Source organism: Rhodnius prolixus, unplaced genomic scaffold (genome assembly GCF_049639745.1).
Source record: "Rhodnius prolixus isolate KJV_2025 unplaced genomic scaffold, Rpr scaffold_10, whole genome shotgun sequence".
In the NCBI taxonomy this organism is placed as follows: Eukaryota; Metazoa; Arthropoda; class Insecta; order Hemiptera; family Reduviidae; genus Rhodnius; species Rhodnius prolixus.
In genome coordinates this window covers 14,563,431-14,578,160 of record NW_027411615.1, presented here as the reverse complement: position 1 = coordinate 14,578,160, position 14,730 = coordinate 14,563,431, and the positions used below count along the sequence as shown (strand labels likewise).

The following is a 14,730-nucleotide window of genomic DNA, read 5'->3' as shown; positions in this document are numbered from 1 at the left end:
TATACGAACATTATTTTTGGTGCTTTTTTTGTTTAATTAAATTGTGACTTATTTTATAGGCCAAAATCGCATACCTTTTAAATTCGCGTTTTACTCAAATTGAGTTATCGCAGACAACAAGCAACCAAATTGAGTTTCAATTGCGCCATTTTGTAGAGTAAGAGTGTATCTTTCAACCATAGTTAGGCCGTCATTTTCCATCGAGTCAGCCCAAAATGCCGAAGACTTGTTTTTAAAAAATCACGATTTTCAACGATTTTTTTGGATTCAAAGCTATGTTTCACTTCATTTAACTGTACAGTAAAAACCGAAAAAATTCAGGGAACATCTACACATCCAAAATAAATTTTTAGTTGCGTTGGAACCGCTTTAAAAGGATTAGAACGCTCGAAAAAAAATTAAAATATCAAAAAAACACATTTTTCTCGTTTACGGGTTTTTGTGGGGTTGGAGAGGGTCGGAAAAAATTTCAAAAAAATTTTTTTCGGTCTCCTCCAAAGTTTTTGGGTCGATTGTTTCAAAACCGGTGGGGGCCGCCAGACCCCTCTTATTCCGCTATCCCTTTTCTTATATTAAATGAAATCCAAGGGCTGGACCGGGAATCGAACCCAGTACCACAATATTCAAGTATTTGAAAAGCATTTTTTCATAAAAAAGAAACACTATTAAATTACTTCGTCAAATATCAACTAAATAAATACTCGGTGTAGTGATTTACAGACGTTCTCAGTTTAAGAAAAGCCTGGCAGAAGAGCAGAGCACACCACTTAAAATCAAGCTATTCTTTCTGAAGACCCACTTTACTGGTTTTTATTAAATAATTTGATCAAAATGTTCCTCATCGCTCAACGAACCAGAAATCAACAAATTTTGTTCACTTTTTTTCTCTTATTTCTATTTCAACGTCTTTTAGTTTTTACAACATTTATATATTTTCTGAGAGAAGCAAGTGTTTAACTGTTCATACATTTGTAAGAAATAAAATTTAATACAGGCAATTGCTTGTGTTCAATAATTATTGGTTCATTTCTTGTACTGCACTTAATATAAATTTGACTTTATTTTTTATATAAATAAATAAAACAAAATGAATTAAATCTGCTTGCAGATAAGACCTTATGGAATTATACTTGGCAATAATTTGAACAAATTCATGAACGAAGATTTTGGTAAGTAAAGAGGGATTCGACCTTGTGTTTCTTTATTATGTAATTTTAGGTTTGATAAATTTAATTTTCACTTAAGGCACAGAACTTGAAGAAAGGTTGAAAAATGAAGTGATTGGACCATTGGAAGAAGTGGCGTCAGATAGTCTTAAAAAGAAATTAGAAAGATTACCTTACAACATTACACGAAACCGTGTTCTCAGAAGCGCAGATTACCAGTAAGTCTTTTAATGAACAATTTCTTGTTAGCATCAATTATGGTGACAAAATGAGTGACAAAGTGTTAAACCAGCGATTCTAGAAGATTTTTTCAAGCATTAGATTGTTTTCTAGATGTTCTTGTACCCCAACAATTTTTTTTTTTATTGATTAAATTTGTTACTAATAACTTTTCGATTAGTTTATGTATCTATAAGAACTATATTATATGAAAAACTAACAAAGAGGATGATCAAGCAGAAAGGTTATGTAATACCAGTATTTAGGTGCACCGATCAAATTACTCATTATTAAGGAATTGTTAACTTATTAAGGAATGTTTTACACGTTACAGAGAGTACATTTTAGAATTATATTTCTCAAGTAATTCAACTAGATTTTTGAATACTAAAATCTAATCAACATAAGTACATCATAAGTACGCCTACAGCGTAACATTGCCAGCAATCGATTAACCCCAACACATTCGGTTTAAAAGGAGAATTCCATGAAGGAATGCCTGTGGCGAAGGTTCTCCTAATAAGAGGTGATGAACAGTAGCGAGAGATCCAAGATGTTTGTGGGTGAAATAGAAGTTTGATCTTCAACTCACTTAATCCATGGACCGTGATTTGTGAAACAAGTGAGTTGCCTTGCAATAGGATCGGACGCTTTTTTGTTGTTCAAAAGTAATTTTTTGTTGGTGTAAATTTTTGTTTTTAACCACCATACATCACTATGATTTGTTAAAAACAGTTTTGTCCGTAAGGAAATTTTTTGGAAGTTTCAGAATTTTTAACCACTGTCCTGAACTATTTGTTATAAGTAGGGAACGGATTTTTATGTATTTAAAAATGCCAAATATTTAACTAAAATATGCATTTATTTTCGTCAATTATGTGGAAAATATGTGATTTTCTTAAAATATTTTCTGGAATATTTAAGTAAAATGGACATTTTTTTTTATGAAAATGGAATTTTTTTTGGGGGGGGAAGTTATAATTATTTATACAAGAAAAGAAAATTTTTACAATTTATAATAATTTATTAGGTACAAAATAATTTGTTTTTACAAGTTATAATGATTTATACAACAAAGAACATTTTTACTATTTATAAAAAGATGTGTTAAATTTTCAATTTTGAAAACTTCACTCTTCGAAATTGTTTGCAACCACATGAAATTTCAAATGTTGGAACGTAAAGTGACGACGATCAGGGCGTAAGATGGACAAGTAACGACTAAAAGATCGTTCAACATCTACAGATGTTATAGGTGCCTTGCTAAAAGAAGTTATCTCGTTGGTTGTAAAGGGTACACGATGTTCTGAGGTGACTTCTGTTCCACTGATAATATCAGAAATCTGGCAGATGGTCTCCCACCCTTTGTTCTTGCTCAGTACTTCTACCAGTTTTGATCTGATCAGATCTCCCTTACTCCCAGGTATTCCTTCCACCTTTTCGATGACTTTTTTTTAACGTTGGACACGTTTTCTGTCAGTCGAACATTTTGGGACTCAAGTTGGGTAATGGCTTGTGCAAGAAATACGCAATTGTCAGAAATGAATGCAAGGTCGTTCCTTAAATTAGGTTTCTCGAATAAAGACTTGGCTGTATTTATCGCTACTGCTTCGTCTTCGAGATGTGAAAGGACATTCTTGATTTTATTGTAGTTTTCATAGTAAAACTGAGCTGCTTCCAGCCAAGTACCCCATCTTGTCAATATTGGTTCTGGTGGAAGGCACAAGTCTGGATAGAGATCTTTTAGCATTTTAATGCGACTTGGTGCTTTTAAGAACACTTTTTTAACCACTGTGATTCACAGTCTGTGGTTCACAGTTCCTATCAACCACCTCCCAATTATGAAAATATGCCCAAAATGAAAAATATGTACATATTTTGATTAAATATGTAGAAATATTTATTTATTTTAATCAAATATGTATAAATATGCGATAACATCCAAATATGTGGAAATATGTGAAATAAAAGTAGGCTCAAACGGCTTAAAGAGTGTCAGTATGAATACTTCTAGTTGAAAAACGTCTGTAAATTGCCTAGAAAAAAATATGTAAATACATACGAATCCGTTCCCTAGTTATAAGATACAACACCGGCATTAAGCAAATAGTTATTCAGTAAAACATTGAGTTATCGAAACCAACATTTTCTTCCACCTAATGATTCAATATTATACGTAGATATTGATATTGCTAGATTTGCATTCCAATTTCTTTTGTTTGGTGAAGCTATGTATCACATCTGATGATCTCAGAACTTCTGAGTCCTAAATATCTCAAACTGAAAGGAAATTTCCCTAAATTTGAAATTCGAAATATGATTTTACATATAAAGAGAGGTAGTTGCATTTTAGATTGATTATGATTTCAACTATAATTTGGTATATCAAGCTAAAAAATTTGAAGTATATGTTAATTTTATAAAAGGGAAATGTGTCTTTCTTATCTTACACTTACAGTCCTTTTACGTCAGATCGGCTTTACGTCCAACTTTTGAAAAAATGTCATGGACAAAGGTGGAAAGCTTACTTTACTTTTTAAATTTCCACATTAGCCAAGACTGGGATTTGATTTCAAGCCCCCCCCCCATCTTTCTAAGCAACATTTCTTTTACTGAAAAAAATCCTCTTTCTTCGTTTTCTTCTATCTTAAGAATTTTCAACGTAATATAGAAAAATGGTTAAAAAATCAATACAAATTTATACAAGAGGTAAGTGACACTCAAATAAGTTTTTCAGTACAATTATTTTATGAATAATCCTGCTATTTTAAATTACAGATCAATCACCGAATTTGAAAAATTATCTACAAACGACCTCATGGATGGATTATTAAGTATAGTAGCTGAAATAATACGAGAAAATCACAACGATGAACTACCAATACCCGATATTAAAGAAGGGTTTGAAAAACAAGTTAGGTTACATCAATTAAATTCTTTTATTTAAGTATAATTATATGGCAATGTTCTAACATTGGTATTGAGACCAAACCTGCTCGAAAAATGTCATTAGTAGTAAATAATAATTATAGTATGTATATATCAAAAAGTAATTTACACAATTCACAACTTAGATGCAATCAACTTTTAGAGATGAGACAATTTTGGTCAAAATAGTCCATAAATAAATATAATATAAGCAAATTAATACTCTGAAAGCCTCCAATAAACAAAACAAATTATTAGGTACCAATTTTTGTTTATACAAAAGACTAACTTGCTATTCCCAGCGATATAAATATTAATGCACAGAGCTGTATCAGCTAACAAGAGTGGAATACTGATCTGAGATTTTATTCAATCTGATTGAAGAAAAACCAAACCCAAAAAAAGTTGTAATAAAACATAAAATTCGCAGATGAATTCAAATCAGGTGTCATTGATTATTTTATTACGTAGGCCAATTTGATTCTTTTAATACGTCTATAATCTTTGATTGTAATGAAGTTAATTAGTCAAAAAACAGGCATCTGAGTTCCTTTTCTGTCCTAAAAGAAATGTCAAAAAAAGCTTTGCGATTTGGAAAACGCATATGCAAAGTACCAACACATACCAAGAGTTGCGAACAAGTTATTGTTTTGTTAAATTAAAAAATAAAATCAACAGAAATTAAATTCATTTGAGAAGTAAGTTCTTTCAGAAACGTAAACGAATAAATGAATATTTTTTACAAAGAAAAAGGGACTTGCCTACAGTAGATTGAGTTTTACATTTTACTTAAAACAAAAAAATAGCAGACAAACAAAAACCACTTCAAAGTACTGGAAGAAGATTGATTTTACGCTTGAACTTTTATTTCTTCCTTTGTGAAAGTATATATTTGTATCACAGGTTCCTATCTTCTTAGTTTGAATTGAATTATACCAAAGTATACATGGAGATCTTGTTTATAGATGAAGGCAATACTTATGATCGATTTATTGCTGATTGAAATTGCAAACCTAATGTTATAAACTGAATTAAATCGAATGCTAACATCCTTTCCTTTGAATTTATAAAATAATCTAAAGTAACCTAAATAAAACTTGCTGTAACAGAGATATTTAGTGATAATGTCTTAGGCCTTTTTTTTGAGGCTGATTCGTGAAAATAATTTCTCGATTCTCTTCAACTATCCAATTTCAGAACAATACCTTCACTGTCTCTCTACCAATTTGATTCTGACATAAAATAAAATAAAAATAAATAATCATAATAATGCAATAGTAATCAAACTCTAGCTTTGGAAGGGAGCCATAATTCAATATTTGATTTAACAGCTGAAAATCCTGGTTTAAAGAGTGGTAGAATTTAGGGAATAAGTATTTTTGTAATTTAGACAGTCTTCCTACTACTCCTACACAAATGTTCGGAATTAGAAAAAGTTAGAAAAGTAAAGTGGGTGTCCACGCCAGATTTTCTTGTCACAGAGCAAATCGGCAAAGTAGTTTTCGGAAAAACTCGGAAATATTTAGTGTAAGTTGCAATGAAACTTCCAATAGACAAGTTCCCTTTAAACTTGAAACTATATTAGTCGGACATGTTTATTTCTTAACTACACCTTACAGAAAAATCTGATATTTATTAACAATTATTTTTCAAATTTTCCAAATTAGCTTTTACATGTGGTAAAACTGGGAGCGATATTTCATGCAACTGAAGGAATAGCCCGTGGAGTAGCTACATTGCAACGAGTAGGAAATGCAAGACTGCAACAAATGAATCACACAGTGCATTTCTCCGGCTCTGTAGGCTTTCAGAAATTACAAGTGAGTAACTTTAATAAATAATAAAATTAACAATCTTGTGAAAATTAGTCAATCAATATTCATTCATAAAGAATGTGTTTTAAAGTTTTTTTAAAAAAAGAAAAAGCAAATAGAAATAATACTTTAGAATAAAATTTCAGTAAACGTCTACTCACCTCTCAAAAATAGTTGGAATCCTCATAATGGATTTATAAAGCAGGAAATAAACCGACGATAAAAACTGAATGTCACACTACTGGACAGCCGCTCTCACTGTCACTGACAGGCAAAAAATTATGCACCAGCATAATATAACCTTTCTGGGTTTACGGAATTAATGCAGCAGCCAAATTATATTAAAAAACCAGCGATGTTATCTAAAACTGCGGACTAACCATAATTTCAAAAATTCATTTTGTTAAAAACAAAAAATAATAATAACTTTAAAATAATTATATCTGACGGCTGATAAACATCACATCATTCTAGAAAACCGCTCAGAAATGTTTATTGATAAGCTCAGATAACTTTCATTTTTATTTGACTTCTGCTTTAATGAATTAATGAATGTTTTCGGAGAGTAGCAGGATGAGTAAAAAAGATAATGAGATATTGTCTAAGGAGCCAATGCTCTTAGATATCTACGTCTTAAATTAAACAAAAATGTTAAACTAATAACTAGTTTTTTTGTTTAAATTCTTTTTATTTCATTTACAACTGTGTGATGGCAACAATTTATGATTAAATATAGTTCATAAACAAAATAAAATGAAAGTATTGAATGAAGGCCATCCAACAATGGACCATCATTAGTCGGCTAACTCAGGATGAATTTGAAGGATGCCCTTTTTTTATCATGAGCCATAGATGATTCATCCTTTGGGAACGATTCGAGTGGAGTTTGAACCAGATTTCCATATTTAGTTAACTTAAACCAGCATTCGTCTTCATCTGATGTAATGTTTTTTTTTGCTTGACGTACCCTATCCATTCCTGGCTATTCTTTTGTTAAGAGAACATCCGATCCTTGTTCTTCTTGTTTAGAACACTTGGGAGTAATCCTCCAGAGTCTTTGTTATTTTTCTTTGCAATTATATCTAGCCACTCTGCCTCTTTATCACTTAATTCATTCTACTTATGTTCTCTGAATTGTTTGTTCGATGGTTTCGTTTCTTAAAGTTACTCTGGAAAATGCGTTGCTACTAGATTTGCCTTAGAATTATTTCTACTTCTTTCTAGAAGCTCCATGTTGGAGTATTACATGCGAGTACTAACTTAAAGAAATTGCAAAGGGTGCAAAACAAGTGCCTAACGTACAATGTACACCTTCTCTTAATTTGCATGAAATTACTGGTCTGCAAAATGTGAGAGACTTATTGAAGGCAATTTTATCTTAAATTCTTGCAAAATAATACACTTATTAATGCGCTGGTCAGTAATTTAGCTAATTGTGTCGTAAATAAGACACTCATATGTAAACGAATTTAACATTTCATCTGTTCACCAACATAATTGAGAACAATTGGAGCTTTATACGAGGTGTGTTCAAAAAGTAACGGGAATTTTCGTTTTTTGAAAAAAATATTTATTTATTCATCTACATTAATATTGTCGCCTTCAAAGTAGTCCCCTTCGCATACAATACACTTGTGCCAGCGCTTTTTCCAATCCTCGAAACACTTCTGAAACTCGATCTTTGTGATAGCTTTCAGCTCTTTCAGCGATTCGCTTTTAATATCATCTATGCTTGTAAAACGACGGCCTTTTAATGTTCTCTTTATGTTTGGAAATAGAAAAAAGTCACATGGAGCCATGTCTGGCGAATATGGAGGCTGGGGCATCGTTAAAGTTTTGTTTTTGGCCAAAAATTCACGAACAAGCAATGAAGTGTGAGCAAGTGCATTATCATGGTGCAAAATCCATGAATTGTTTTGCCACAAATCCGGGCGTTTTTTTCGGATTGCTTCACGCAAACGGCGTTGAACTTGTAGGTAGTACTCCTTATTGATTGTTTGACCTTGTGGCAAGAATTCATGATGCACTATGCCATTAAAATCGAAGAACACAGTGAGCATAACCTTCACATTCGACCGCACTTGTCGAGCCTTTTTCGGTCTTGGCGATCCAGAATGCCTCCACTGGGACGATTGAGCCTTAGTTTCGACATCATATCCGTAAACCCATGTTTCGTCACCTGTTATAACACGTTTCAGTAGATCCGCATCGTTGTCGACTTCATTGAGTGACTCTTGAGCAACTTCCATTCTCCGCTGTTTTTGTTCGAAATTCAACAATTTTGGAACAAATTTTGCTGCCACACGTTTCATACCCAAAACATCCGAAAAAATTTCATGGCATGAGCCAATTGATATGGCAACATCATCAGCGACTTCTCTGATTGTGATTCGGCGATCGTTCATAACCATTTCTTTCACTTTTTTCACGTTTTCATCGGTTGTTGATGTGCTTGGACGTCCAGGTCGTTCGTCATCTTCAACGTTTTCGCGGCCATCTTGGAAACGTTTATACCACTCGTAAATCCTTGTTTTACTCATAGCAGACTCACCATATGCCTTTATTAACATTTCACACACTTTATTTCATTTTTTACGCAAAATTTAATACAAATTCTTTGATCCATTTTTGTTAACAAACAAAAATCGCCAAGCTCGAAAAACACGTCTAACCTTAACGGCTGCCACTTAAGAAGTAAACAATGAATATTACTGAAAATTTTATCGTACTTCAGGGGCATGTGTACCAACATAATAAAAAAAATAATTTTACAATCAGACTCTCCAAACCCGCGAAATTTAAAAATTCCCGTTACTTTTTGAACACACCTCGTATATACATATGTATGTATATTCCCAGCAGCATAACTCGAATCTCAAAGAAAAATGAAATTAATGGAAGATGAACAGATGAAATTGCATTCTTGGTACTTTTGCAAGCAATATCTATGGTTATGTGCACATTGGACGATAAATAAATTTTATTACTATTATTATTTCCAGAAGCCTGGATGAGGTTATGTTCTGAATTTTTTAATGCCCTAGAATACAAATACAAAAATGTGGAGAGACATACCAACCTTTGGCGAAAATGTTCGCCTTTGCATTATTTTTCTCCTTCAGTTTCTCCTTAACCTGAGAGATAGTTTGAAGTACACCTTTAAAATATTAAACTCCTTCAATATCCTTTTAATTTGTTTAAAATAACCAGCTAATCTTTTTTGTGACTCACTTGTCCAATAAAACTTTATACATTGATTTATTTTTCAGATTTATTATGGCAGATACCGCGCTGAAGTGTTTGGACTTGGGCCTGGAGGCTCAATATCAACCAATGTAGCACCAATTGCTATCCGCTTGCGAGTACGCATAAATTTCCTGACAAGACGTGTATTCCTTGATCATCTTTCTATCACACAAGTGGGGTAATTATTATAGTTTGATTATAATTAGTTTTTATTTAATTAATTAGGAAAAATAATACTTAATCAATTGATTTTAGAATGAAATATTGTCCCAAAGCAGTTAAAGCTAATTAATAATCTAATATTTATTCTAATGGTTTACTATATTTCAAATGAGCAAGTGTTAAAAATAGTTTATTTTGTACAAAACTCAATTTTTTAATTTGCTTTTATTTAGGTATCTATGTATCTTTGTAAATATTGGTAGACAATGTTGCCTTCCTAGTTGTGTAATTAACAAGTTAAAATCGAATAACAAACCCTGAAACTAAAGTAAAATATTTGTTCTGAAATATTCTGAACTAGATTAATCCTTTCTTTGCGAGTGTGTATGTGACAGAACACTTTATTCTTGCGTGGCATTACCTATCCGTTTGAATTCAGAGAATCTTAGCGTTTCCACCTACGTTTATGATTAAGATATTTTCCACCATGTGGTTGGAAATCTAATGTAAATTTGACATTTAACCAATAATTTGACGTTTAATTTTACTAAACTGTCAGACGTATAATGTAAGAAGGAAAAGCCAAAAGTACACCGAACAATTTAGATAGAAAACTAACATTTTTTTAGTGTAGAAATCACATTTACCTCGCCTTCAGCTTTATTATTGAAATTTCCAATCTTCTCACTCATGACGACTCTCTAAGTTTATAGTGAGAGTTTTTTTGTTACTTCCTTGCAAACTTACCAAAATGGAATTCGTAATATTAAATTATTCTAAATTATCTATTGAAAAAACTGTGATTTTTTTTTTTTATCGAAAATATTGCTTTTAGAATAGGTTTTTATGCAATAAACTTTTAAATATATAAATTTTTTTTATGGTGGTTAAATGTTTCTCACATTTGCTCGCAATAAATAATGGCTGCCAGTTGAACCTTATTGAATCTTGTCACGTTTTGGCATATTTATGTGGCGCTAACCCCTTTACCCATAGATTCACAAACACACTGCGGTAAAGTTCTCCTTACAAGTTTATCTACCTCTCAAATGCTCTAATTTAACACATCTTCAGTTGGAAATTTCCTTATCGGTTCTACATTTGTCATCAACTTTGTATCTTGCTAAAGTATTATTTTTGGAATTAAGAATTTTTGTTTGTTTGTTAAATTGTTTATAAAAGAATATTCATTTATGTTTTAGATAGGTGACAACTTGGAAATAAAGATATACTCTAAGTGTTCAATATCCTTAAAAACAGAACACCTGCAGAACTTTCTGCAATCATAAAAATGAGAAAGTAATTCTTATTATATTTTCCTGATTAGTGGTCCACTATATTAATAATTTGGATGTTTTATTTTAAACATTTGAAATTTAACATTTTTTTTATCTAATTCTCAAAGATCTCAATGATTTATTTACTTTCTGTTATTCTCCTATTGAAGAAAAGTAATGGCTACCTTTTTCCAGGCAGGCCTTACTCCAACTGCCAATTATGTTAGGTGACGTTGACAGAAGCGATCAGCAAAATACTTTAAAGTTCTCAAATTAAACATTAAATAAAATCCAAGGCCTAGACCGGGAATCAAACCCCAGTGCCATAATAGATATTAACTTTTCAGGTCTTGCCTCTAACCGCTCGGCTACCGTTGGCTAATCACGTATTAAATGTTTTATGAATTGCTGTGTGTATGTCTTAATTCAAAAAAAGAAAAATTGCAGAATGTTTAAATTTGTTTAAAAAAAAAATCAAAATCGGCCGACCTAATGTGCCACTTTATTGATTTAATTTTTTCAGGTTTTAGAATTTTTTTTTATTAATCTTGCAGTACTAGTTAAATGTATTACTTCTATTCGAAAAGTATTCCCAGGTAAAATTGTTCTCCTAAAATTGTAAAATTGGTACTTCTGTACGAGAGGGATTGTTCAGGCTTTCCTCTAATGTGTCATTTATGCTAATTTTACCGTCTTACCGTCTGTATAAATTAATAAAAATTAAGCTTGGGGCTAAATTTATAACTTTAACTGACCGAAAGTGTCATTTACTGTCAAGACTTTTCAGTATTTTGGGATTTCCTCAAAAAATGGTTTGTACGATTTTAATGAAACATCGTTCATTGACTAAAAATTGTTTTCTTTTATCATAATCATAAAAGGTTCTGCTTTCTTTATTTAGACTGAACAAAGACTGTTATTATTAATAAATTATATGATTTATTTTTATTTTATTTTACTTTTTAATTTTTGTGGCAGTTTCCTTGTTTTACTCTTAATATAATTATACCTACTATGAATATTTAGGAGTATTATATAAAACATAATACTAAAGAGGTTAGAGAAAGGAGTGTATTCTGTAAACGTAGAATAGAATATACATCTATGCGGCGCTCCGTTAATTAAATTGACTTTACTCTAAAATGGTATAAGCAGAACAGCCTGTATGTCTGAAGGAGGAGAGATAAACTCTAACATTCTGTATTATCCATTATTATTACAAACATACAACCACCTATGAACATACGCCTCAATAAATAACTAGCTTTAAGGAAATCAGGAACATAAATAGAAAGACGTAATTAAATCTAATGACTCCTCTTTTGATTGTTTACATCGATCTCTCTCTTTCTTTGGTGAAGAACTTATTGCAGCCAAGTTAATTGGATATCTCTTAGTTTGCACTCTGGTAGCCAGGATATGCAATTCTTTACTGAAGGACTCAATATGTGTCAAATTCATTCTTTAAAAAAAAAACTACTAAGAAAATAATGTGGGATTTCACTAACTTAATCACCCACCTTCAGACGATCATAGAGGTTGTTAAATATTTATAGAAATATTGTTTACTTTCTCTTGCTTAGGTAAGGGAAGTATTGCAATCTTATCAGTTTTTTTTTATTTCGAGTTTTCATTAGAAATTTCCTATTTGAAGTTCTCTGAATCCAAAAAAGTGGTTTTTATAAAATACTCTTGATGTGAACCAAATATACCAAAGACTAAAAATTCCAGGAAGCTGAAATTAGGAGTAGGTCTCCATCAGCTGACCTAACTGTAACATAGTGATCATAATCTCTTAAAGATTTTTCACTTTTTCCAGAATTTACTCGAAGCTGCTCCTATGATTTTCCCTGTGTTACCACATTGAAAACTCATGATGGTCCATAACTTTTTTTTGAATCATTTCCCCAAATTCAATTAAGGGCACTTCTGTTAGAAGGGCGCAGTTAGGCTTTCTTTTAAGCCCATTCAAATGTAATTTAAGATTTTGTTTCCTATATATATATTACAAACAAGGTTGAAGTGTGAATTCTTCAATCGCAATGATCATTTTAATTGAACGGATTATCCACTTCTTTGAGGTTTTCTTAAAAATGGCTCCAAAAATTCACTTTAATAATGAAAATTCTTCCTAGGAGCTTCTTACAGCTCACTGTCCGGTGATGGACAGTGTTGTCTGTAACGAGAGAACGCTGTCCGGAGGCTGGCAGTGCACAGAAAAAAGCTCCGGGCGCCAATAACCTTAGATGTTGACGCGCCTCAAATAAATAAATAAAAATTAATGAAAATGCATTTAAAACATGCAAATCAGAGATGACTGACTTCAGAACCAACATTTTCAACAAAAGAACTTCGAAGTCAGTTGCCACCGATTTTATCCGCCTTAATCAAACAAAATAAATCTAAAATACTTGAGAAGTTTTAAAGATTAAGAGTTCAACTTTGTCTTTAATTTTCATAAATTGAAATAAATTAGCATAAATATCGCTACTGCTGCAGTTTATCATATTTAACAATAGCATATTGGTCAGGCATTATTATCCTGAGTATGAGTTATATGATGAGATAAAAACTTGATTTAATTCTTTACAGATTAGATTGTTGTTTTTTATTGTTTCATTACTATTATTATTTATTTTTTCAGGAGAATACAAGTAAGACTGCGAGGATTAGGATGGTTTGTTGACCGTTTTCTGTCTTGTATAACAAACTGGGTAGTAGCCATGTTCAGAGATCAGATATTAAGGTTAGTGGAGAAGAGAGTCACTAAGTACACCCGCGAGACATTGGCCAAATCGACCATCGATCAACTTATCACCGGGGACACATCCATTTAACTAAGTACTTAAATAAATGTTTTATTTTGCTAGTAGAGCAATACTGTCACGACACTTATACCTTTGCAGTTTCTAAATACTTTAGAATGTTCTAGTTCGTAAATATTAAAATATTCGTTGTAAAATTCTATCTGGATTTTGCAATTTATGCAATAGCTATAATAATGCGATTTATTTATATAAATAATATCATGTATTTAATTTAAAAAATGAAATAAATAATGATATATATAAATTAACAATCAAATAAAATAAATCAATTAAAAATATTTAATTTATAAAACTACTAGATAAACTTCAGCACGGACTAGCTTAATTAACGCTAGTTTTTTCTTCTTTTAGAAAAGTAATTTCTCAGATATATTTTCGAAATTCTCTAAATCTTTGTACGATTCAGAAACCCAGAAAACACAAAAGAGGATTGCTTTTTTATGAGGAATTAAAAATCACCCATTTTACGCTTTGATAGTTACTCATTATTGTGCCAAAACACTGAATTTTAAAGTGTACTTTATTGATATTTTGTAATTGAGTTTGCATGTATAAGTGGTGCCTGAAGAGATAATGTATCGTTAGATACATTTTTTATAACAATTTTTCATTTATTTGGTGTTTAATGATTACGCCGTGAGACATGTACTGTCTTATGGTACCTTCCTTATTCGTGGTTATTGCAATGCCTTTTCAGAAATCACGTCAGTACAATCAATGGGCCTGAGGTCGCATTACGACTAAGATTAGATTGTCAACGTTTATAATTTATGTATAAACAGTTCGAAACCTAAGTGGTTCGGCTATGACTATATTCTCCAATAAGATGCTGGAGTCGAATATTACCCTTTCAAGGGATTAATCTAATGAAGAGATTATTGTATTTGTTAATAAAGACAGAAATTGTTGATTGTGAAATCACATTTCTTGTAGAACATCCTCTAAAGGAGAAGATGTTAACTTTGTGACCACAACTTAACCAACTTCAACCTACCTTTATTATTAACCACTTTGTCCTGGTACCATATCGGCACTCTAATGGCGGTGACCTAGCAACAAACTGGTGGTGCTTCTGGCGCGCCTGCTTTAA

General features: G+C 31.6%; 2 protein-coding genes across 5 annotated transcripts in view; one reads left to right on the top strand and one right to left on the bottom strand.

The window, feature by feature from the left end:
- Positions 1-6,379, bottom strand: part of LOC141457119 (tachykinin-like peptides receptor 99D) — a 470,553-nt gene extending 464,174 nt beyond the window's left edge. Inside the window, exon 1 of the mRNA XM_074133658.1 lies at positions 6,289-6,379. The gene's annotated coding sequence lies outside the window, so the exon portion shown is untranslated. The remainder of the gene's footprint in view (positions 1-6,288) is intronic.
- Positions 1-14,730, top strand: part of LOC141457118 (uncharacterized) — a 55,894-nt gene that overhangs the window by 40,178 nt on the left and 986 nt on the right. For 3 of the 4 annotated variants that reach the window (XM_074133653.1, XM_074133656.1, XM_074133655.1), the window contains exons 6-11: positions 1,109-1,169; positions 1,246-1,384; positions 4,164-4,299; positions 5,981-6,133; positions 9,397-9,551; positions 13,457-13,945. In XM_074133653.1, coding sequence (XP_073989754.1) covers positions 1,109-1,169; positions 1,246-1,384; positions 4,164-4,299; positions 5,981-6,133; positions 9,397-9,551; positions 13,457-13,649 — 837 coding nt within the window. In that variant the 3' untranslated portion in view covers positions 13,650-13,945. Of the gene's footprint in view, positions 1-1,108; positions 1,170-1,245; positions 1,385-4,163; positions 4,300-5,980; positions 6,134-9,396; positions 9,552-13,456; positions 13,946-14,730 lie in introns of those variants that run through there. The other variant, XM_074133654.1, reaches the window with a different exon arrangement.